This window comes from Bos javanicus, chromosome 4, assembly GCF_032452875.1.
Source record: "Bos javanicus breed banteng chromosome 4, ARS-OSU_banteng_1.0, whole genome shotgun sequence".
Classification (NCBI taxonomy): Eukaryota; Metazoa; Chordata; class Mammalia; order Artiodactyla; family Bovidae; genus Bos; species Bos javanicus.
Window position 1 is genome coordinate 104,398,222 of NC_083871.1, and position 26,107 is coordinate 104,424,328.

Below are 26,107 nucleotides of genomic sequence, written 5' to 3' on the forward strand. Positions count from 1 at the left end.
CCATGCAATTCTCCAGCTCAGCCAGGGCAGTGGATGAGAACTTTGACTATTTGTTCAAGATTATCCTCATCGGGGATTCCAACGTGGGCAAGACGTGTGTTGTGCAGCATTTCAAGTCCGGGGTCTACATGGAGGCACAGCAGAACACGATCGGGGTCGACTTCACTGTGCGTGCCCTGGAGATTGACGGCAAGAAAGTGAAGGTCAGAGGGGCGCAGGGGTGGGACCGCCTCTTTTACCCACAGACTCTGACTCAGAAACACAGGCCTGAGGAATAAAAGATGTAAATATAAAATATGAAATCATAAAAATACCAGAAAAAAAAACACATGGGAGTATTTACTTTTCTCACTGAGGAAGGGGAAAATCAGGCTTAAAATTAAGACAAGAGCCCACAAGCCATAAAGGAAAATATTGCTCCATCTAACGCTTATATCTAAAGGTCAAATTTATATTCTTCTATATAATCATATAAAGGTCAAACTTCTACACACTCAAAAATACCATGAACAAAGTCAAAAGCTGAATGACAAACCAGAAAGAAACATTTGCAAATATGGAACTCACAGAAGGCTAATTTCTTTGACATGAAAAGAACTCTGATAAGGGAATTCCCTGGCAGTCCAGTGGTTAGGACTCCATGCTTCCCCTGTAGGGGGCATGGGCTCAGTCCCTGGTCATGGAACTAGGATCCTGCATGCCACGCAGCAAAGCTCTGATAAATATCAAAGAAAAGACCAACAACTAAACACAATAAGTGGGCAATTCACAGATATGACAAAACTACTACTTCATAATTTTTATGCAAACTGGCTCATACATTTATGCAAAGAAGTAAAGGTACCCAGTGTGTCTTATAATTAAAGCAACGAAATTAACACTGAGATACCTTTTACCCATTTGATTAAAAAGGATCAAAAAGCAAAAAAAAAAGGATCAAAAAGTGTTGGTGATGATGTAATAAATGGGTTTTGCTTGGGATCCTTATTAAACACAATAGTAGAAAGATATTTTGGAACCATTTAGGAAAATTTAATCTGGTCTGAATATTAGATCATACTAAGGAGTTATTGAAAAGTTTATTAGCAGTGATAATGGTGTTATGGTTATGAAAGACAATGTCCATTTATTAAGGAAGTATGTAAGTAGGCATTGCTAAATCGCTTCAGTCGTGTCCGACTCTGTGTGATCCCATAGACGGCAGGCCACCAGGCTCCGCCATCCCTGGGATTCTCCAGGCAAGAACACTGGAGTGGGTTGCCATTTCCTTCTCCAATGCATGAAAGTGAAAAGTGAAAGTGAAGTCGCTCAGTCGTGTCCGACCGTCAGCAACCCCATGGACTGCAGCCTTCCAGGCTCCTCTGTCCATGGGATTTTCCAGGCAAGAATACTGGAGTGGGGTGCCATTGCCTTCTCCAGTAAGTAGGCATGAAATGACACAAAGTCTGGGATTCTCTTCAAAATAATATTTCAAATAAATCAACAGAAAGGGCTCCATGAAGCAAGAGTGGGAAAATCTTGATAATTATATGGTTATGCAAGGGTTCAATGTTTTATTCTCTCTAGTTGTGTGTATCTTTGAAAACTTTCTTTAAAAAATAAACTTTATAAATAATGTGAGAGTATGAAAAAAAAAAACAGGTACTGGGGCTCCCCTGGTGGCACAGTGGGAATCTGCCTGCCAATGCAGGAGACATGGGTTCGATCCCTGGTCTCGGAGGATCCCATATGCCCCAGAGCAACAAAGCCTGTGTGCCACAATTATTGAGCCTGTGCTCTAGAGCCCGGAAACCACAACTATCGAAGCCCAAGTGCCCTAGAGCCCGTGCTTTGGAACAAGAGAAGCCACCTCAAGGAGAAACCCGCACACGGCAACTAGAGCATAGCCCCCACTCGTCACAACTAGAGGAAACCTGCGCAGCAGTGAAGACCCAATGTGGCCAAAAATAAATAAATTAATTTAATTAAAAAAAATTTTTTAAACCTAAAAGAAAAAATAAGTACCTTCAAACACTTTTGGAGGGAATATAAATTTGTACCACTGCCTGGGTTGTTCATTTGGAAGGTAGTATTATGAGGACAAGGGCTTCCCTGGTGGCTCAGTGGTAAAGAATCTGCCTGCCAATGCAGGAGATGCAAGAAACCTGGGTTTGATTCTTGGGTCAGGAAGATTCTCTAGAGGAGGAAATGGCAACCCACTCCAGTATTCTTGCCTGGGAAATCCCATAGACAGAGGAGCTGTCGGGCTACAGTCCATGGGGTCACAGAGTTGTACACGACTAAACAATAATTATGGGCACACTTCTAAACATAGACGACTGAGTGGTCCTTCAAAATCAAAGCAGTTTAGCCAGTGCCCTCACCTTTACCGGGGTCAAAAAATAAATCCAAAATCTAGACAAGGAGATGAGTGTGCTGGAAAGGCAAAGAACACCACATCCTAGTACCCTGGATCCACCTCTCAGGCTGAAGGGTCCCTTAGGTGATGACTCCCAACCTGAAAGCACATCCAGATGACACTGGGGAGCCTCTGAAAAAAGCAGACTCTTGGGCCCCACCCCAGACCTCGTGAGTCTGGATCTCTAGAAGTGAGACACAGGAAACAACTTAGGTGAGCATCAGACACGGGAACTCCTCATGCAGACCCCCTTGCCCGACCTTCTGCAGATGCAGGTGTGGGACACCGCCGGCCAGGAACGTTTCCGGACCATCACCCAGAGCTACTACCGCAGCGCCCACGCGGCCATCATCGCCTACGACCTCACCCGGCGGTCCACGTTCGAGTCTGTTCCTCACTGGATTCACGAGATAGAGAAATATGGAGCAGCGAACTTGGTCATCATGCTGATTGGTATGTGGATTTCAAGGCATTTCTCTTTCCTTTACGCCGCATGCTCAGCTTTTTCCAGGTTTCCAATGACAGTGGAACAGGAAGTCATAACAGCACACGTGGAGGCTAGGACCTCAGAAAACATCTGGGCCAGAAATTCCAATCAGGTTCGCTTGAGCATGATAGTGGGGGTGGCGTGAATTTGTTAAGAATACAGATTCCTTGGCAGTCCAGCGGTTGAGACTCTGCACTCTTAATGCAGGGCACACTCATTGAATCCCTGGGTGGGGAACTAGATGGCACGTGTTGCACTGCGAGGCCTAAAAAAAAAAAAAAAGAATATAGACTCCAAGACCCCACCCTAGAGTTTCTCATTGCAAAAACCCGAGACATATAGATGAAGGTGCACCCTGGCTGATTCAACACACATATTTGCAGACTACACAGCAAATACTCTGTAGTGTGAGTTTCATAGCTTCAGATGGCTCTTAATCCCTTGAGCCACTCAGATGACTATGACTGACAACACTCTTGAATGACTTCTCACACTTGCGAAGATCCTAAACAAATCTTAAAAACAAGTTCACATCAAAATTAACATCAACTTCAACTACACTAAGTGAACTCGCAGCTTGGAATAGGTGCAGTCCCATTGTATATTCGCAAATGGGTAACTTCCCAGGCGGTGCAGTGGTGAAGAATCTGCCTACCAATGCAGGAGACGCAAGACAGTGAGTTCAATCCCTAAGTCAAGAAGATCCCCTGGTGTAGGAAATGGCAACCCACTCCAGTATTTTTGCCTGGGAAATCCCATGGACAGGGGAGCCTGGTGGGCTACAGCCCATGGGGTTGCAACAAGTCGGACGTGATGGAGCACAACATACTGTCAGTTCCCTACAGCATTAGCTTTGCAAGCAGCGCACCACCCCTCCTGAGGACACTACTGTCTACCAGGTGGCTCGTTCATTTTGGCAACCTGGTTTAGTTTTCACTACTCAAAGTGTGGCCTGCAGACCAGCAGCAGCAGCAGCATCACCGGGTTTTTGTTTGTTGTATTAAGACTTATTTTTTCAGAACAGTTTAAAGTTCTTAGCAAAACTGAGAGGAAGATACAGAGATTTCCCATATGTCCCCTGTACCCACACATGCATGTGCTGTGCTAGTCACTCAGTCATGTCCGACTCTTGATTCTTTGTGACCCCACAGACTGTAGTCCACCAGGCTCCTCTGTCCATGGGGATTCTCCAGGTAAGAATATTGGAGTGGGTTCCCATGCTCTCCTCCAGGGGATCTTCCCAACCCAGGGATTGAACCCAGGTCTCCTGCAGTGCAGGCAGATTCTTTACCATCAGAGCCACCAGGAAGCCCCATGAATACTGGAATGGGTAGCCTATTCCTTCTCCAGGGGATCTTCTCGACCCAGGAATTGAACCAGGGTCTCCTGCATTGCAGGAGGATTCTTTACCAGCTGAGCTACCAGGGAAGTCCCCACACATGCATAGCCCCTCCCATGTCAATGTCCCCTAACAATGTGGTACATTTGTTACAAAGAATGACCCTACATGGACACATCATAATCATCTAAAGTCCATAGTTTAAATTATGAATCATTCTTGGTGTTGTGCTTTCTATGGATTTGGATAAGTATATGATGACAAGTATTCATCATGAAGATATCACAGAGTGTATTTCCACTTCCCTAAAAATCTATAGCATCCGCATCACTTTGGGGTTTGTTACAAATGCCCCATCTCAGGCCTTACCCCAGATCTACTGGATGAATTGATCCTAGAGAGATTCTTGTGCAAATTAAAGTCTGCAGAGCAAAGGTCTAGACAGCTGCTGTGGGACTAAGAAAGAGCTACCCATTGATAAGCATATCCTAGCTCTGTGCTAAGTTACCCTCTGAACCTTAGCTTCCTCATCTATAACATTTGATCAATATTCACTGGGGTTGTAAAGATTTAGTGAGAAAAAGTGTATGCATTGCTTGACAGTGCCTGGCACATAGTAAGTGTGTCATAAAGGGTGGGATTTCCTTCTAGAAGTATGTTTGAGGGAACACACTCATCAATGTCCCTTAAATAATTGAGGGGGGGCTTATGGTGAGGGTACAAGTCCCTGGGACCTAGGAAAAGTCAGCAACCAAACTCACCGAGAGGAGGAGCCACAATGGAGCCAGGCCACCCTCCTCTCAGGCTGGGATCGATGAACCAGGCTCCTCCACTGTCTGTGCTCTTTGCAACCCCATGGACTGTAGGCCACCAGGCTCCTCTGTCCATGGAATTCTTCAGGCAAGAATGCTGGAGCGCGTTGCCATTTCCTACTCCAAGGGATCTTCCTGACCCAGGGATCGAACCCATGTCTTCTGTCTTGGCAGGGGGATTCTTTACCACTGAGCCACCTGGCAAGCTTCCTCCACTATTGTGCATCTATCTCCTCTCTCAGAGCTGCTTCTTACATGTGGGGTGGGGTGTGGGCTGGCCACTCTCTCTCACCCTGAGCCCTCCCTCTTGGGTTCCTCCAGGCATCATCCCCAGCCTGCTCCTGCCACAAAATCCCTCATTCTCTCATACCCTCTAGCTCACATTCCTCAGAAAGGAAACCCCATTGTCCCATTCTTTCTTTTCACATCAAAGCCAGGCCCAGGTTGCTGGCCAGCCTCTGGGCAGGTGGACCTGGGGTAAGGTGCTCACCCTGGACCTCCGCTGATGGACACATCGCTGGCACACTCAGTCCATTTATTATTATCATCCAGACTCCAGAAAGGACTTGTTATTCTAGAACCACTCTTCCCCTGTCTTTGCTGCTCTAAGTCATAGTCTAGCTTTGGCCACCTGATGCAAAGAGCCAACTCATTGGAAAAGACCCTGATGCTGGGAAAGATTGAGGGCAGGAGGAGAAGGGGACGACAGAGGATGAGATGGTTGGATGGCATCATTGACTCAATGGATGTGAGTTTGAGTAAACTCTGGGAGATAGTGAAGGACAGGGGAGCCTGGCGTGCTGTGGTCCATGGGGTCGCAGAGAGTCTGACACGACTGACTGACAGAACAACAACAACTAGCCCCTGTTGTATGCACAGCCTTGAGGAGAATGCTGCTTTGTAACTCATTCTGCTTCTTGTAACTTAATCAAAGTCACTCCAAGAGCCTCAACAGGGCTCATCCCTTCCTGCTGCGTCAGATCAGAAGCCCCTAATCCACGGCCAGCCAAAGAAAACGTGCCTCAAATTTAGTCCCCTCCTTTTTTCAGAGGGATGGTGTCTTTCCCCACATGCCTGAAACCAGGAAAGAGAGATTAGTGAGGCCAGGTGGCCTCCACACAGAGGACCACTTGTCTCTTTGGGGAAGAATGTCTCTTCTTTTTACTTCTCAGCCAAAGGTCCCCTTTGGAACCAGAAACTTTTTTGATTTGACTTCTGATCTATTGGACACTTCTAAAGGCACTTATTCTGTGTTTACACAAATTAACACGGATCCTTCCCCACCCACCTCCAAAAGGCCTAGATTTCTTCCTCAATAACCACTTCTTCGAAGCACCAGGGAGGACACTGGCCGAGGTCTCTGACACCTTTCATGATAGTTTCTCCTGACCTGTGGGAACAAGGAGGGTTGGTAAGAAGAGGTAATAACAGGTGACATGTACTAAACTCCACTCTGAATCCGCTGAGTCCCTTCATTTAACCCTCACAACCATCCAAAGAAGCAGAGACCACCATCCTCGTTTCCCAGCTGAGGAAATCGAAGCCTCTGGAGATTGAATATGGTGCTAAGTAACTGGGTCAAGGTACTTACTGATGGGTGAGGCAGGGTTTGAACTAGAGCCTCCATGGGGTCAGTTCCTTTCCAAACACTTTCCAGCAGTTGGTCAGGCTAACAGTCACCCAGGGTCCCCTGAAGCTCTGGTTGAAGCAGTGTCTCATCCACTCTAGTGCCTGAACTTTGCAGTCAAACAGATTTGGGTTCAAATCTCCCTCTCTGTCCTGCCTGTCTGAACTTGGGTTCATCCCTTTCTCTGAATTTTGACTTTCTCATCTATAAAGCTAGCACCTGCTTCAAAGGTATGGTTGAATTGAAAGGATTAAATAAAGGAACACATAAAGCACTTAGCACAGTGCTGAGACCTCAACCCAGGGAAACTGTCCTGCCCTGCTGAATGAGAGGCTCCGAGGGTCCCCCCCCCCCCCGCGCGCCCCCCGCACCCCCGGCCAATGACAGAGCTGAGCAGGCAGGGAAGGAAACCCCACCAACGGCAGTTTCCAGGGAATGAAGCTTAGGTGCGAATCCCATGCATCTCACCGAGGGGAACCACGCAGTTCTAATCTCACTGGAGGTTTCCCCAGGAAGGTGGGCTGTATCCTTTAAATTCGCAGGCTTCCCGGAATATCTTGGAGCAGAAGAACCTCGAAAGCTGCCCTGCAAAGCCACCCTGCCTGGGCCAGTTCCCTTCTGCACCTCCCTCGCCTCCCTTGCTGGCCCCGCCCCTTAGGCCCCACCCCCTGTCCCGCCCCCTATGACCCCGCCCTCCTTGTCCCGCCCATATGGCCCCGCCCTTCACCCCCCTTCCCTCCTCTGCAGAAACAGGTGGGGCAGAGGAGGGGAACAGATGCCAAGATGTGGGGGGATTTCTGGGAATCTCACAACTGTTTCTTGGTCATTTACTCCCTCGTGTGTCTGTTGTAACAACCGTCTCTGCCCTCACTTCTTAACTGGTTCCAGAAACGCCCCCAGAGATGATCTCAAAGTGTCCCCGGTGTTCCGGTTTGTGACGCATCCAACCCCGAGGGCTGACACGAGGGGTCTTGCTGTTGTTTTCTGTCAGTGGCCTCCTCGCCTTAATCTGGGATAGTCAGCGGTGTCATTCCGTCACAGAGGTGTCCCTGCCCTTCCACCACAGTTCCCATTCCATCTCCACGGTTCTTCACACAAAGGAGTCTTTCTCTCCCAAAAGTTTACCCCAGCCCCTCGAGGCCACGTCACCACTGTACAAAAGTCAAAGAGACGGTTGTGCGTTAGCTGTCGTGTTCCTTCAGCTCCAGCCGTTCACAGGGAGGCCAGCTCCTCAGTCTCCGTTTAAACCCTCGGCGTACTACCTCATCGCGAATTTCTGAACACCGTTCATAAGACGCCCTGCTCTCCCCCTGAAGACTGCTGCTTTGCATCTTTTTCTGCTTCCCATTTGCTCTGTTTCTCTAACTTCTTAACTCTTCTTACTCCCTCAGTGTAACGGTTGAGGGTAAAGCGCCTGCCTGAAATGCAGGAGATTGGGTTTCAATTCCTGGGTCGGGAAGATCCCCTGGAGAAGGAAATGGCAACCCCCTCCAGTACTCTTGCCTGGAAAATCCCCTGGACGGAGGAACCTGGTAGGCTACAGTCCCTGGGGTCACAAAGAGTCAGAGAGGACTGAGAGACTTCACTTTCACTTTCTTCCTTTCCTAGGTTAGGTGGATGTTCTGTCTCCTATCTTTCTTTGGCATCTGCTGAACTAAAATGTTCTTTTTAATTCCACCTTTTAAAAAACCAGAGGAAGTTACTCCCCGGAATATCTGCTTCTCTCTCACTCCCAGGGAACAAGTGTGACCTGTGGGAAAAACGCCACGTTCTCTTTGAGGATGCCTGCATCCTGGCTGAGAAATACGGCCTCCTGGCTGTTCTGGAGACATCTGCCAAGGAGTCCAAGAACATCGACGAGGTCTTCGTGCTGATGGCTAGGGAGCTGATGGCCCGCCACAGCCTGCCCTTGTACGGGGAGGGCGCCCCGGGCAGCCTCCCGCTGGAGTCCACTCCAGTCCTCATGGCCCCGGCCCCGAGGGAGAAGAATCAGTGCACCTGCTGAGAGGGTTCCCCAGGCAGGTCACACCCAGCAGAGGCCACCTCTGAAACCAAGGGCAGCTGCTGGCCTCGAGTCTGCTGAGTAACCGGACTTGCCTCTGTTTCTACTCCTTCCTGCCTGGGGTGGGGGTCGGGGGGCGCCCTTTGGCCTCAGTTCACACCAGAGGAGGGGACACTGATTCTGACAACGGAGGACACCCCTGTTTCTCTTGACTTTTCCTAGGACTCGAGGCCCAGGGGTGGCAGGACAAGATTTGTTCTTTTTTTCCCTTTCTGTGCATCTTTCCCCTTCTGTCTCCCCAGCCCTCCAGCTGTTTTCTACTGAACTTTGCCTCTCGTTTGGAGAAGTGAGCAGTGAAGGAAAGAAGAAGAGAGGATTATCGAGAGGATGTTTGGAACATTCCAGAGTGGTTTAAAACAGTGTGGACACAGGAGGATGGGGGAACAGCCTGCCATGATGACCAGATGTTGTTAACTTTTGCTTCCTGACATTCACACTTTGAGGCTTAGTTTGGGGAGCAAAGCCTTTTGAGCTGAAGACCATAAATACTGTCTTGCCAAATGGTCAGGAGCCATGTGATGGAGAGAGAAGTGGATTTCACTTTATCCTAGTTGGGCTGATTGAACCAGACTCCTAGGATGTAGGAGATGCATATGATTTCTTTCTAAAACACCCAGTTATCTGCAGGATCAAATATTAGTTCTGAATTGAAATTAAATTGGCTCATAGACATGTATCAAACCAACACTAACCTCACTGTGTGGCTGGGGCAAGCCATGTACCCTGTGGAACCTGTAAGTCATAAACCTCGTTTTTTCAAAGCTCCCCAAGGGTTGTTGCTGAGGATGTCTTGCAATCCTAATAAGAACTACAAGGGCTGGTCCAGCCACAAAACTAGCTCTAAAAGGGGAAATGTCTATGAGGGGCTTGCCCAGGGTCCAGGTGAGGGTTCCCAGGCATTTCAAACCTTAGCATCACTATCCATAGGCTGAGACCAGATCTAAACAAACAGCTACTAGCCACATATGATGACTAAACACTTAAAATGTGGTGAATTTGAATTTGAGATGAGCTGAATGTAAAATATATACCAGATTTTTCTAAATTGCTAGTTAATTTGTTTTTAATTGGAGGATAATTGCTTTACAATATTGTGTTGGTTTCTGCCATACATCAACATGAATCGGCCATAGGTATATGTCCCCTCCCTCTTGAACCTCTCTCCCACTTCTCACCCCATATATAGCAGATTTTGAAGACAGTACAAAAAAAAAAATGTAAACTATCTTCCTAATAAATTTTATATTGATTATATGTTAAAATGATAGTTTAGATTTTCTAGGTTAAATAAAATATATATTAACATTTCAACTGTTTCTTTTTACTTTTTTTAATGTGACAACTAGAAATTTTAAATTACATGTGCGGCTCACACCATCTAGCCATTGGACTGTATAATAGAGCAACACTTCTCTAAGTGGGGTTCCCCAACCACACCTTTGAGAGTGGCCAGGGGATGTTTATCTCTGATTCCTGACACCCAAGGCTGACCCACTGAATCAGAATCTTTTCAGAAACCCACACTTCACCAAGCTTGCCAGGTGATTCTCCCCACACTAAATCTTGAGAACTGCTACTATACAGAGGGTAGGTGAGGGTGGGAGTGAGCCAACGGAGAATTAATTACATCTTAGTTCACATCAATATGTTTATTGTGGAAACGAAACAACCTACCTTTTGGAAACAGGGAGGAAATCTATTATAAGCCAGAAGGAACAAATGCATCAAAGCAGACTAACCTTTTTAACATACATACTCTCCTTCTAAAGAAAGGGCTGGACTTCCCTGGTGGTCTGGTGGTTAAGAATCCGCCTGTCAATGCAGGGACACGGGTTTGATCTCTGGTATGGGAGGATTCCACATGGTTCAGGGTAACTGAACCTGTGCGCCACAACTACTGAGGCCACATGGCCGCGCTCCGCAACCAGAAAACCCACCACAGTGAGAAGCCCGCACCCCACAACTAGAGGAAGCCTGTGCACAGCAACAAAGACCCACTGCAGCCAAAAATAACTTTTAAAAAGGAAAGGGTTATGTGAAGCAGGAGTTCACAAGGCAGATCAGCAATATACCTATACCAAACCACTGAGCAATTTTCAGAAGAGACAGTGAGCAGGCAGTCATTAAGAAGGAGAAGGAAAACTGAGTGGATCAGGGGAAAGTGGGCAGAGAAGAAAGAGGCTGAGCGGGCTATGAGGTGAAGGGTTCACACCACTCCTCCTTCATTTATCTGTATATCAGTCTTAGCCAACACTCGAAAACCTCATCAGCGTCTAGGATGATGCATTCTGCGGGTTATCTGGAATTAAATACTCCTACCAACAGGTTTATATATGTGAGAACAAGTTCATCCGAACACCAGCAACCTGTAATTAGCCAGTGTGGGCTCTGTTGAAATGATGGTGCTGGGACAGAAGGGTTGGAAGTGGAGCAGCTTTCCTGGCTGAGGGCACACAGAGGTCTGCTTTAAAAACTTCAGTTCAATCACTCAGTCATGCCAACTCTTTGCGACCCTATGGACTGCAGCACGCCAGGCCTCCCTGTCCATCACCAACTCCTGGAGCTTACTCAAACTCATGTCCATTGAATGGGTGATGCCATCCAACCATCTCATCCTCTGTCATCCCTTTCTCCTCCCACCTTCAATGTTTCCCAGCATCAGGGTCTTTTCCACTGAGTCAGTTCTTTGCATCAGGTGGCCAAAGTATTGTAGCTCCAGCTTCAGCATCAGTCCTTCCAATGAACACTCAGGACTGATTTCCTTTAGGATTAACTGGTTGGATCTCCTTGCAGTCCAAGGGACTCTCAAGAGTCTTCTTCAACACCACAGTTCAAAAGCATCAATTCTTCGGTGCTCAGCTTTCTTTACAGTCCAACTCTCTCATCCGTACAGGACTACTGGAAAAACCATAGCTTAGACTAGATGGACCTCTGTTGGCAAAGTAATGTCTCTGCTTTTGAATATGCTGTCTAGGTTGGTCATAGCTTTTCTTCCAAGGAGCAAGTGTCTTTTAATTTCATGGCTGCAGTCACCATCTGCAGTGATTTTGGAGCCCAAAAAAGTAAAGTCTGACACTGTTTCCATTGTTTCCCCATCTATTTGCCATGAAGTGATGGGACCAGAAGCCATGATTTTAGTTTTTTGAATGTTGAGTTTTAAGCCAACTTTTTCACTCTCCTCTTTCACTTTCATCAAGAGGCTCTTTAGTTTTTCTTCACTTTCTGCCATAAGGGTAGTGTCATCTGCATATCCGAGGTTATTGATATTTTTCCCAGCAATCTTGATTCCAGCTTGTGCTTCATCTAGCCCAGCATTCGCATGATGTACTCTACATATAAGTTAAATAAGCAGGGTGACAATATACAGACTTGACGTACTCCTTTCCCATGGAACCAGTCTGTTGTTCCATGTCCATTTCTAACTGTTGCTTCTTGACCTGCACACAGATTTCGCAGGAGACACATCACCTGGTCTGGTATTCCCATCTCTTGAAGAATTGTCCACAGTTTGTTGTGATCCACACAGTCTAAGGCTTTGGCATAATCAATAAAGCAGATGTTTTTCTGGAACTCTCTTGCTTTTTCGATGATCCAGCGGATGTTGGCAATTTGATCTCTGGTTCCTCTGCCTTTTCTGAATCCAGCTTGAACATCTGAAAGTTCGCTGTTCACGTACTGATGAAGCCTGGCTTGGAGGACTGAGCAGCACGTTGCTAGCTGTGTGAGATGAGTGCAATTGTGCGGTAGTTTGAACATTCTTTGGCATTGCCTTTCTTTGGAAAGAGGTGCAGGCTTTTCTGAAGCTCAGCACAGGCTTGCAGGGCACTAGAAGCTCATCAGGTGAGTTCTGCTTTAGAGCTCTGGTGAAGGAAGGCTCTGTGTTGACTGACTGCTGGTGATTTTCTCACGTCCGCAAAACTGTATGGTTGTTAACAAGTGAGTTATATGAAATTAAGTTCCAAAGGGACATTTTGAAAGAATAAAAAGATTATGAATGCCTCTATTTCGTCTGCCAGTGTCAAGTACGTTTCCTTGTATAAGTACATTTTTCAGTTAATATTTCATTTTTGGGGGATTTCCCTGGTGGTCCAGTGGCTAAGACTCTGGGCTCCCAATGTAGGGGGCCCAGGTTTGATTCCTGGTCTGGGAATTAGATCCCACCTGCCACAACTAAGACCCAGTGCAGCCAAATAAATAAATAAATAATTCACTGTTGCAACTTCCCTGACAGACCAGTGGTTAAGGCTTCATGTTTCTACTGGAGGGGGCACAGGTTCGATTCCTGGTGGGGGAACTAAGATTCCACATGCTGCAGGGCATGGCCAAAAATTTTCAAAACCAATATAAATAAAATTTGAAAATTTTATTGTTCATACATTATTCCTAAATCTCTTCCCCTCTCTATTACTAAAATGGTCTACTAATAGTAACAGTAATAGTACTACTATGGTAATAATAATGGCAAACACATTACTATGCAATTACTATATGCCTGACACTGTACCAAATTTTTTATTTTTTTATTTTTTTGGCAGCTCAGCTTGGAGGATCTTAGTTCCCCAACCAGGGATGGTACCCTGAAGCCACTGCAGTGGAAGCACAGAGTCCTAATCTCTGGACTGCCAGGAAAGTCCGCAGGATTTTATTTATACTTTGCTGTTGTTTACTCTCTAAGTCATGTCCAGTTCTTTTAAAACCCCATGGACTCTAGCCTGCCAGTCTCCTCTGTCCATGGGATTTCCTGACAGGAATACTGGAGTGGGTTGCCATGTCCTTCTCCGGGGGGTCTTCCCAACCCAGGGACCGAACCCCCATCTCCTGCTTGGCAGTTGGATTCTTTACCACTGAGCTGCCAAGGAAGGCATAACTCAGTGTATCCTATCAGCTATCTTTTGAAGTAGGTATTATTTGTAATTCTTATCTTAAAAATGAGGTCATGAGACATGGAGAGATTAAAGTCACACAGCTAGTAAGTGGCAGAGCCAGGATTCAAACCCAAATCATCTGGCTCCAGAGCCCACTCAACAGTTATGCTATATGCTTTCTCAGACAATGATCAGTACTGGATTTGGGCTCTATCACATTAACCCCTCATCACCCTCTACACACACATACACACACACACCAACACACAAGTACACTCACTGCAAGATAAACTCTCATACGTAAGTTTTCACATCCTTCAAAGAACACTTGTGCAGCTCTCTCTATACAAGAAGCTGAAGGGGAGAAAAGGCAGTGAGGAAGGGGCAGGGTGAGGAAAGGGTAGCAGGTTGGAGGCACTGGGTGAGTCCCATCTAACTTCAGGGGAGTTATGAAGGAGCTGTGCCTGAAATACGCCTGGCCCAGGCTGAGTGCTCTGCCTTTTGAACAGGTATGATGTAGAAACTCGAGTTCCCTCCTATGTAAGGTGACATGGTTGTGATCCAGGGCCAACCAGGGTGGCTTCTGCCAGCCTGATGTCCAGCCATCACAGCCCAAGGCTTAGATTGAGAGGAGGAACCACCCAGCAGCATGCCTCGGGGCTCCCACAGCTGTTTTGCAAACCTCCCTGAGACTGACAAGAGGTTCCAGGGATTCATGTCACCAAAGGCAATAACAGTGCCTGCTGAATTTCTTTCATTTTCAACAATATCAGTATAATCTGTTCAAGAGCTTGTGATCAATTATTGAATGTGTAAGTCTCACAATTCACAAACGACTCACTAGTTGGTTTACCATTAGCAGAAGGGAAGCTGCTAAAATGTTCTTGACATCATACAGTTTCTTCTGATTCATACATTGTTTAATTTATACCCCAAAATAATTGCCCCAAACTGGAAGCTCCAGGAATGCTGAAATTAAAGCGCAAGTTAAGAAGCAGCACAGAATAGGTGATAATTCTGCAAAGTCATTCAAAGATTGCTCTTCACCTGAATAGAAGTTGCTTTTACTACCATTGCAACTTTCATTTACTTATTCCTACATAGTATATCAAAATGTCTCTAGAACTTGAAAAGACCAACCTTTAGAAGAGATCACAGTGTGATAATTATACTCAGTGAGTTTTTTATTCATTTGGGAATAAAAACTACCCACACATAAGTTTAATAATGTGTAATAATTGTGTTAATTTTTAGAAAGTTGATTACAAATAGCAGCCTGAAATCTCATCTAATCTAGAAATGAAATTTCAATTACAGAAACAAAATTAACATTTATAGATATACCAAATCAGTTATTTTTTCAAAGAATATAGGCATTCTCCATATAAAAGCTTGTATGTGTGTGGCAGTTGTCTGTCGGTATTTTATTGTCTATATATCTCCAAAACAAAACATAGGTTATTTTAAAATTCAGCAATGCTTTAATGTAAATAAAAATGACTGAGTGAACATCATTTTAGTGGGAAAAAAATTAGTATATCTGAATGTATAAATTTCACTGTTGATGATAGGTGCACAACATTATAAATGTAATTAATGCCACTGAATTATACCCTTAACATTTTTGATATTTATTATTTTACCACAATTTTTAAAAATGTATTATAACAAAACCCATTGAACTGTATACTTAAATAAGTGAATTGTGTGGTATATGAATTACATCTCACTAAAGCTATAAAAAAGAATCTTAAAATGAGCTCAAAAGGGCCTAAGGAGAAAATAATTACATTTTAAATAAATTTATAACCTTTAATAATTTATCAGCCATTAGTATTGCTTTTTAACTTTAACCATTGTATATCATACAAAAACACTGAAACATTTTTAAATACCTAAGGGAATTACTAAGATTATGTATTACTGAGGAAAAACTAAGAAAGGGATTTGTCACTTGGGCAAAGAGGTGAGGACCACTGGCTTTAGAAAAGTTCATATTTTTTTCCAGTGTAACATTTTTAGTAATTTTTTCTTCTGGTGCACACTGAAGAAAAAATTACATTACAGAAAAGCTGGGATCCCACAAAAAGTGACTCTTTCAACATGATTGTGTACATTGACTTTCTGTAACATTTTGACATGTGCAGAGATGTAGCTATTACTCAGGTAGCCCCTCAAGGGATTTAAGTCCTTTGCTGGCCATTTACAATATGAACCTGACAAGTCAATTCCGTGCTTCCCTGATGGCTCAGTCGGTAAAGAATCCGCCTGTAATGTGCTGTGGGCTTTGAACTGTGGTGTTGGAGAAGACTCTTGAGAGTCGCTTGGACTGCAAGGAGATCAACTCAGTCAATCTCAAAGGAAATCAGTCCTGAATATTCATTGGAAGGACTGATGCTGAAGGTGAAACTCCAATACTTTGGGCACCTGATGAGAAGAACTGATTCATTGGTAAAGACCCTGATGCTGGGAAAGATTGAAGGCATGAGGAGAAGGGGACAACAGAGGATAAGATGGTTGGATGGCATCACTGACTCAATGGACATGAGTTTGAGCAGGCTCAGGAAGTTGGTGGTGGACAGGGAGGCCTGGTGTGCTACAGTCCATGGGGTCACAAAGAGTCAGACACGACTGAGCAACTGAACTGAATTGTAATGCAGGAGACCCCGGTTTGATTCCTGGGTCAGGAAGATCTGCTGGAAAAGAGATAAGCTACGCACTCCAGTATTCTTGGGCTCCCCTTGTGGCTCAGCTGGTAAAGAATCCACCTGCAACGTGGGAGGCCTGGATTCGATCCCTAGGTTGGGATGATCCCCTGGAGAAGGGAAAGGCTACCCACTCCAGTATTCTGGCCTAGAGAATTCCAAAGACTATAATAGTCCATGGTGGTCACAGAGTTGGACACAACTGAGTTACTTTCACTTTCTTTTCACTTTCAAGTCACTTCCCCTGTGGGGGCTTTAGTATTCTCAACTGGAAGAAGAGAAGGCTGGACTAGAGAATGCATTTATGTCCTGGCATGGGATGGGCCACTGCACCTGCTGAACATACCAGGTCCCAGCCCTGCAGCTCTGCTTCAGTAAGTCTGGACCAGGATCCATAATTTGTACTTGTTAGAAGTCTCTTCAAAGCATAAGGAGATTCCCACACATCAGTCCACAGACCAACAATTGTATCACAGACTAGAACCCATCCGTTGCTTCTACCAGCTCTCCAAGCGTCAGCAGCCAAAGCCTTAGTGGCTGGTGACCACAGAGATATAAGCAAAAGTGGAAATGCCAGAGGAATTCCTAAATGCCTCAAGGAATGCCCATAATTAGGAGGAAGAGAAAGGACGCACTAAGTCTGAAGAAACGAGAACTAGATGGTGTCAACCAATGCTGCTAAGCAAGGGACTGCACTATATGCCTGGTCCCAGGCCAAGAAGTACAGAAACCAGAGCCTTAGAAATCTTTGTATCAATCCCTTGGACAGCAAGGAGATCAAACCAGTTGATCCTAAAATAAATCAACCCTGAACATTCATTGGAAGGACTGATGCTGAATCTCCAATACTTTGGCTATCTGATGTGGAGAGCTGACTCATTAGAAAAGACCCTGATGATGGGAAAGAGAAGGGAGCAGGAGAAGGACGCAACAGAGGATGAGATGGTTGGATGGTAATATGGACTCAATGGACATGAGTTTGAGCAAACTCCAGGAGATAGTGAAGGACAGAGACGCTCGGCATGCTGCAGTCCATGGGGTCGCAAAGGGTCAGACACAACATGACGTAGTGACTGAACAACAATTTGGTGGGCTTCCTAGGTGGCGCTGGTGTAAAGAGCCTACCTGTCCAATGCAGGAGACATAAGAGATCTCTGGGTTGAGAAGATCCCCTGGAGGAGGGCATAGTAACCTACTGCAGTATTCTTGCCTGGAGAATCGCATGGACAGAGGAACCTGGTGGGTTATGCTCCATGAGGTCACTAAGAGTCGGACACGAATCAATTTAGAATTGCCACAACATCCAATTTTAGGTCTGTTGAAATCAATAACAACAACTTTGGAATTGTACTTTGAAGGATGTTTTTCATCTAATTTTCCTAACAATTTATTTGCCTTTCACAGAAGTTCTGGATCATGATGAACTGGAATTTTTTTTCTTGGCTGTGCTGGGTCTTTCTCGAGGTGCATGGGCTTCTCTAGTTGTGGAGCATGGGCTCTAAAGTGCAAGGGCTTAGTTGTTCCACAGCATGTGGGATCTTAGCTCCCTGACCAGGAATCGAATCTGTGTCCTGCATTGGCAGGAGGATTCTTAACCAATGGACCACCAGTGAAACCCCTTGAATTTTTTTTTTTTTTTAAGACAATTAGTCTTTTTGCCATTTGAAAGACACTGGTGTAAAATAACATTAAAGACTGGGGAGAACAGTGATCTATTTCACCTATTGCTGCAAAAAGCCAAAGACAAAGGTGCCTGCAATTCCTGAATTTGGCAGGACCCTCGCTGGTGGCCCTTGGCAATGTCCTTTTGGGAGAATGAGGAGGCAAGTATGCTACATGCAGCACAATCTCCGTGAGTCTGGCCTCTAATCAGAAGGGGTTACGTCTGAAGCCTGCTCCACAGCTTATCAACTGTGAAACCACACGCAAATGATGTAACGCAAGTTTCAGTTTCCACAGTTGTAAACCAGAGACACCATTCACTTCAGATTGCTCTGAGGGGTAAATGAGAACTGCAGTGGTAAGCACAGGGCCTGACACCCCATGAGTTCAGTAAATGGTAGTTACCCCTTGTTCACGAGCTCTTACACTGAGAATGGAAGAATTAGTTGGTAGCTGGAGACAAGCAAAGGTTTTTTAAATATTGGGAAGACTACTGCTAGGTAGTTAGACTTAGGAATTCTTCATGGATTGTGTGAACCCATACTGCTAATCATAGTGAAAACCTGAAAATAATCTAAAACAATACAGAACTGGGGCTTCCCTGGTGGTTCAGTGATAAAGAATCTGCCTGCCAACACAAGAGACATGGATTCAATCTCTGGTCTGGGAGGATCCCACGTGCCACAGAGCAACTCAGCCCACAGAACACAACTATCGAGCCTGTGCTCTTAGAGCCCAGGAAGAGCAACTACTGAGCCCACAAGCTACAACTACTGAAGCCAAGCACCCTAGAGTCTGTGCTCCACAAGAGAAGCCCTAGCATTGCAACTGGAGAATAGCCACTGCTGTCCACAACTAGAGAAACACCTGCACAGCAATGAAGATCCAGCAGAGCCAAAATAAAACTTAAAAAAAAAACAAAACAGGATTGTTACATAAATTCTATACAGCTTTTAAAAATGTAGTAACGACTATATGTGATCTGAGCCACAGTCAGCTCCCGGTCTTGTTTTTGCTGACTGACACCACCCTTATGGCAGAAAGTGAAGAAGAACTAAAGAGCCTCTTGATTAAAGTGAAAAAGGACAGTGAAAAAGTTGGCTTAAAGCTCAACATTCAGAAAACTAAGACCATGGCATCTGGTCCCATCACTTCATGGCAAATAGATGGGAAAACAGTGGAAACAGTGTCAGACTTTATTTTTCTGGGCTCCAAAATCACTGCAGATGGTTATTGCAGCCATGAAATTAAAAGACGCTAACTCCTTGGAAGGAAAGTTATGACCAACCTAGATAGCATATTCAAAAGCAGAGACGTTACTTTGCCAACAAAGGTCTGTCTAGTCAAGGCTATGGTTTTTCCAGTGGTCATGTACGGATGTGAGAGTTGGACTATAAAGAAAGCTGAGCACCGAAGAATTGATGCTTTTGAACTGTGGTGTTGGAGAAGACTCCTGAGAGTCCCTTGGACTACAAGGAGATCCAACCAGTCTATCCTAAAGGAAATCAGTCCTGAGTTCATTTGAAGGACTGATGTTGAAGCTGAAACTCCAGTACTTTGGCCACCTGATGTGAAGAGCTGACTCATTGGAAAAGACCCTGATGCTGGGAAAGATTGAAGGCAGGAGGAGAAGGGGACGACAGAGGATGAAATGGCTGGATGGCATCACCGACTCAATGGACATGAGTTTGAGTGAACTCTGGGAGTTGGTGATGGACAGGGAGGCCTGGCGTGCTGTGGTTCATGGGGTTGCAAAGAGTCAGACACAAGTGAGTGACTGAACTGAACTATATATGAGCTTCCCTGTTGGCTCAATGGTAAAGAATCCACCTGCAATGCAGGAGACACAGGAGATGGGAGTTCAATCCCTGGGTGGGGAACATCCCCTGGAGAAGGAAATGGCACCCATTCCAGTACTTTTGCCTGGGAAACCCCATGGATAGTGGAGCGTGCTGTGCTACAGTTCATTGGATCTCAAGTGTCAGACATGATTCAGCCACAAAACATATATGAAGTAGATAGTAAGGAGCTACGGTATAGCCCAGGGAACTCTGCTCAGTACTCTATAATGACCTATGTGGGAATGAGTGGACACACGTATAACTGATTCACTTTGCTGTACACCTGCAACTGACACAACAGTGTCGATCAACTATCCACTCAGTCCTGTTCGACTCTGCAACCCCATGGACGCCTCTGTCCATGGGATTTCCCAGGAGAGAATACCGGAGTGGGTTGCCATTCCCTTCTACTCAAATTTAAAAAAAAAAAAAAAGATGGGTTAAAGTTGTTTAATGGGGTAAAAAATGTTCACCATTAGGGTAAATAAAAGGTTAAAAAGAAAGCATATTCTAATACACACCAAAAAAGGAGATATGCACAGGAAGAAAACTACCAATGGTATTAGAAAGATATAAACTGAAGAGCTATTTCTTCATATATTAGTGTATTATTACTGATGACACATTGCTACAAACTTAGTGGTTTAAAACACATTTATTATCTCATAGTTTCTGTGAAGTGCGGTCACAGCTTAGGTGGATTCTCTGCTTGGTCTCAAGGGGCTGAAAGCAAGCTGTCAGGTCTCTTGCGGGTCCCAGGTGCTTCTTCCCCACTGGTTGTTGGCGGAATTCATTCTCTCTGGTTGTAGGACTGAGGTCTTTGTTCTCCTGCCAGTTTAAGATTTTTTTTGGATGTGGACCATTTTTAAAGTCTTTATTGAATGTTACAATACTGCTTCTATTTTATGAGTTTTTGGCCAGGAGGCATGTGGGATCTTAGTTCCCCCACCAGAGACTGGACTCACACCCTCTGCATTGGAAGCTCAGCATCTTAACCACCGGACCACCAGTGAAGTCCCCCTCAACACATGTTTGACATGGGTGTTTGCTTTCAGCCAAGCCAGCTGGAGCCCAGCTCTCCACTTTCTCTTTGGTAACCAGCCGGTGAACAGGAACCACGTAAATGAGCACCCTCCCTTCATTTTGGTTCCCATCTTTGCCTTTCTTTCTTCGCAGCTGTGTTGGTACCAGTATTTGTAATGCACCGTCTCAAGCTGCAGTGCGTAGACTTCTATGTCTCTGTTCGAATGACCTCCAAAGTGCCTAAGACTGTAGGATATGACAGCAGTGTTTAAAGAACTTTGACTATCACTGCTATCAAGAAACAGTTTACATTTCTAGCTGGTAAAACATGACCTTATCACATGAGATGCACTGATATAAATATACCATTCATCTGCTTAAATGTTGCTTGTGGCCCATGAATTGTTCCCCTAACCCATGAATCCATCACCTGCAGTGAATAGCACTGCTCTGCAAGGGAAGTCCCAAGTCTCTGCCACTCCTTAGTTTATACAGTATGATGAGCAAGCCAGCCACTTCAACACAGAGTCTCAGACACTTGAACTAGACTACAAGTTAGAGGGTAAGAGTTGTGTTTTGGCCATCTTTGAAGTCCACAGGATTTAAACAAAGCATATCCTCTATAAGAAACTAAATTTCTTATATTTCCATCTCCTGGTGTTATTTCATAGCTAGAAATAACAACAAAAAATCATTCCCCCTAAACTTTGAGGCTTCAGGACTCCACAGTGCAAAAGAAAACAGATGTTCAAGTCAGAAAGGCTGCCTGAAGAGATAGTGGTGAGGAAGAATGCAAATCTGCTATTCAAGACACTCAGAAAACTTGAGCTACATCCAGACAGGAAGCAAATGGTGGCAGATCTGTGTAAGGACCCAGAGGTGGAGTCCAAAACCATTAAGGATTCCTTCCTGAAACCAGTGTTCTCATTTGCAAAATTAGACAAATAACTGGCCTTAACTGCGTTACAGACTTATGAGGATCCATTAAGAAAAAAATTTTAGGGGCTTCCCTGATGGCTCAATGGTAAAGAATCTGCCTCCTAATGCAGGAGACAATCCCTGTCAATGCGGGTTCAATCCCTGATCTGGGAAGATCCCACGTGCTGTGGAGCCCGTGTGCCACAACTATTGAGCCTGTGCTCTAGAGCCTGGGAACCAAAACTGCAGAAGCCCACATGCCCTAGGGCCTGCTCTACAACAAGAAGCCACCCCAATGAGAAGCCCAAGGCCACAACTAGGGAGGAGCCCCTATTTGCTGAAACTAAAGAAAAAAAAAGCCTACACAGCAAGTAAGAAGACAGAAAGTGAAGTCGCTCAGTCGTGTCCAACTCTTTGAGACCCAAGGAGTGTCTGTCCATGGAATTTTCCAGGCTAGAATACTGGAGTGGGTTGCCATTTCCTTCTCCAGGGGATCTTTCTGACCCAGGGATAGAACTCAGGTCTCCCACACTGCAGTCAGACTCTTTACCATCTGAGCCACCAGGGAAACCCCTACAGCAGGTCCAAGCACAGTCAAAAAATAAATCACTTAAATCATAAAAGAAAGCTTTTCATAAAGCATCATTCAAGTTCTCCTTTTGAAGACAGTGTTATGGCCAGGTGATATGGACTTCAAATTACGCCCAGGTGGCCCAATAACGTGCAAGTGGCTTTAGCAGAGTGGTAGTTGAGGTCCCTGTAGGACAGGATTCTGGGGGTAGAGTGACTTTAGGGGAGAGGGCTAAGCTCTAGTTGGGCTAAGAAGAGGACCAGAAGGATGTGTCACGTCTTACTCAAAGTACTAAGGAAGATCATCTTGATATTATCAGGGCAACCAATATTATCCCTATAAATGTTACATACACTTGTATTCACATACTTTTCTAAAAGGAAAGACAGTTTTAGCTAAGATGGGCATATCCTGCAGGCCACAGAGGGTGTCATGTCTGCTTTTGCCGGCCTCATGGCTTTGGCACATGTCTGGCAGAAGGGAGGTCCCTTTCTCCCCTTCAGATTTTAGCTCAGATGAGCTTTCCCTGGCCAGAGACGAGCCAGGCCTCCCACTGAAAGCTCACTTTACACCTTTATAGTACTTTTCCTAAGTATAAGAAACTATAAGAAACAGTCCCACAAATAATCTAAGTTCCATGAAGAGAAGCACTACAAGCACATTGGCAAAAAAACACAGAACAGGCTTGCGAATCTCAATGAATCTGATTCATGCAAAACCTGATTTGGGGTGGAGGGGCTGTCTTCTTCAGTCACTTGGGGACCCCAGAATTCCTCCAAACCATACCATCCTGTAACAGTCAATTTAGCACGTGGCTTCCACCATCTCCACAGCAGGGGGGATGGAGGCTTGCAGCACGTGGTCCAAGTGAGTCACATGACACCGACTTAACTGCAAAGAAGTCTGGAAATGATTTATTATTATATTTTCTTGGCTGCACCGCATGCCATGTGGGATTTTAATCCCCCAACCAGGGATCGAAACTCGCTTTGGAAGTGCAGGGTCTTAACCACTGGGCTGTCAGGGGTGTCCCAAAGTTTGCAAATAGAGATCACAAGGATTATTTGGATGGCACTGCTCCTGCCACTTCGGTGCTCATAGCACCTCAGTGCTAGCTCAGTGCTGGCAAGGACTCAGATACCTGTAAAACAAAGTTACCTTCATCTTATTAAAATGTTATCAATACAACTTTAACACAGAAGGCAAGGGCAGGGGAAGAAAGTGGGTTAAGTAACCTGCATGCATAGAAGTAAAAACACAACCAGCCCTTTATAAGAGGGCAAATATATCCTCAGTCTTCCTTTAAACACATCTTTTTCTTAGAAATTCATCACTTTCATTTTAGATTACAATCACTGCTGGCAAAGACAGAGCGGGTACAAGCTTTCTGTAAGTCAGTTTCTAAGTATTTGTTGAGGGGAACAAGTTTTCAATTAAAAAGAAAGTAAAGCGTATCACTTGAGCCTAAAAACACTTGTTTGTTCAGGTACTGCAGGGTGTATCTCTTCTACGCACTGGTAAGGGAGCTGTAGGTGGCACAGTAGGAAAGAAACTTCCTACCAATGCAGGAGATGCAAGACAGGTGGGTTCCACCCCTGGGTCGGGAAGAACCCCTGGAGGAGGCAATGGCAACCCACTCCAGTGTTCTTGCCTGGAGAATCCCATAGACGGAGGAGCCCAGCAGGCTACAGTCCATGAGGTCACAGAGTCAGCCACGACTGAGCACAACCTTCTGTCATGAAGACCTGGTTAGTTCTGGTGAAGTAAGATCTTAGCAATGGATCTCTTCCTGTCATCTGATACAAGAATAACCACTGGGTTGCTAAATTTTAAAGATTCTTTTCCCATTTTGAGGTTAAATCCCTTTCCTACAGGAGCCTATACAACCCTCAGAAAAGGTGTTTGAGGATTACTTAAAAACTTAGCATCTAGCTACCCAATTTGCAACAATTTAACTAAAGGGCTTCTGACAAAGTACAGAACTTCCCTGGTGGTCCAGTGGTTACCACTCTGCACTCCGTATTCCCACCGCAGCTGGGACGCGTCTTATCCCTGGTTGGAGAACTAAGATCCCACAAGTGCTGCCTGGCATGGCCAAAAGAAAACACTCACTATAGTTGGTGAGGGAGAGATAGGGAAGCCTGGTATGCTGCAGTCCATGGGGTTGCAAAGGGTCAGATACAAGTTAGCGACTGAACAACAAAAGTCAGTACAAAATCTCATTATTCTAAAAGATACCATGTTTTCATTAGTAATATTTATCAAAGAGTAGGCAAAAAAACAGGTTTGTAACAATTTATTTCCTACTAATATCTATATCAATTTTAAAAGATCAAATTTATTATGTTTGACTGACTGAACCACCACTTCCTTGGAATATTATCCATCACCTTAGAAAATCGGAGAATGAGGAAAACCATGGGCTGGATCTTAAACGTTTCACCTGGAGATGACATCGTGTCCCTTCCGCTTGCACTTCCCCAGCCCACGAAAGTTAGATGCTCTTTGCAACCGTAGCACGAACCCAGAAGGCAGACTCGACTCCAAGAGCACAACCGAGGCCGCCCACAATACCTTTGTCGATGGCATCCCTCTTCCCTCCCCCACACCTCCAGCCATGTTCCCCCAACCTTTTAACAAGCACACAGAAGAAGTTCTCTCTCGGTGCAGGCAGGGACAGGGCAGCAACACGAATGAAGGGCTGGCTTATACACAAATTTCCACCATCTTTTCCACAAAGACACAAGGAAAAGCTGCTTCAGACATCAACCCACCTGAACTCCAGCTATTACCACCACCTGGGTCATGCCCAAGCCATTCTCCCCAAATGGACCAACACGCCAACAAGGCAGCTACTGATAAGCCTCTTCCTACTTTTTGGCACCAGAAACCGGAGGTTTAAGTCTCCCTCTCCCCTCCCAGAAACCCCACCACTTCCACCTCACCTCCGAGCCCCTCTAGCATCCCTCTGGGAGTATGTGTGGTCCCCAGCAAGGCCTCATCAGTATGAACTCTGAGTACTCTGGGAAGGGAACAGCTTCAGCTGAAGATCCACCAGAAGAGAGTTTACAGAAACAGACTCCTCAGTGGATCTCCAGCTATGATCAGGACTACAGTTAAGTTGCCATCACACAATTCCTAGACGGGGAAACATTTTCAAATCGCATGGATTATTAATATAGGCAATACAATTATTTACTCTTAATTATAGACATTGAACTATTTTACAAAATAAGCACTGTAAAAGGTTACTTAAGGTCTTCCATGGGAGTGGTGGAAGGGTTTTTATTAATAAAAAAAATTCATATAGGGAATTCCCTGGCAGTCCCATGGTTAGGACTACACACTTTCACTGCTGAAGGTCCAGGTTCAATCCTTGGTTAAGGAACTAGGATCCCGAGAGTGGCAAGATACGGCAAAAAAAGAAAAAAGTATATAATAGAATTAGGAACAAAAACACCATTATGTGTGGATCCTAAGCAAGTTCAGCTACCAGAGGATGGCAGCAGAAACTGGCAATGCCTCTGGCCAACAAAGGAGGCCTAAGCGTTAGCCTTGCAAATTCTAAAATACAAAACCCTCACACTCACATATCCCAAGTCCACCGTAAGGCTGCCCTCTCTCTCTCCAACATTTCTCAGTAGGCTAGATGTTTTTTTAGGAGAGATGCCAACTTCTCTCACAGAAATCTGACTCGTGGATGAACTGATCCAAGAAGCGATGCAAGAAACAAGTAGCACACTTTGACATCTGCACATTTCAGAACGGCCCATTACACAAAACAGGAAGCCAAATCA

At 45.1% G+C, this 26,107-nt stretch overlaps 1 protein-coding gene across 1 annotated transcript; it reads left to right on the top strand.

Annotated features, from left to right (window-relative positions):
• The first annotated feature begins 2 nt into the window (after positions 1 to 2).
• RAB19 (RAB19, member RAS oncogene family) lies at positions 3 to 10,036 on the top strand. The gene is made up of 3 exons (XM_061414895.1): positions 3 to 203; positions 2,668 to 2,851; positions 8,400 to 10,036. Exons 1-3 carry the CDS (start codon positions 3 to 5, stop codon positions 8,666 to 8,668), a joined length of 654 nt encoding a protein of 217 aa, XP_061270879.1. The 3' UTR covers positions 8,669 to 10,036.
• Positions 10,037 to 26,107: the final 16,071 nt, after the last annotated feature.

What these genes read in the sequence shown, in the direction of transcription:
- RAB19 (XM_061414895.1), top strand. Translation starts at nt 3, where the DNA reads ATGCAATTCTCCAGCTCAGCCAGGGCAGTGGATGAGAACTTTGACTAT. An exon ending in TTGACGGCAAGAAAGTGAAG is followed by an intron (nt 204 to 2,667) that starts GTCAGAGGGGCG and finishes GACCTTCTGCAG; the next exon opens with ATGCAGGTGTGGGACACCGC. An exon ending in CTTGGTCATCATGCTGATTG is followed by an intron (nt 2,852 to 8,399) that starts GTATGTGGATTT and finishes TCTCACTCCCAG; the next exon opens with GGAACAAGTGTGACCTGTGG.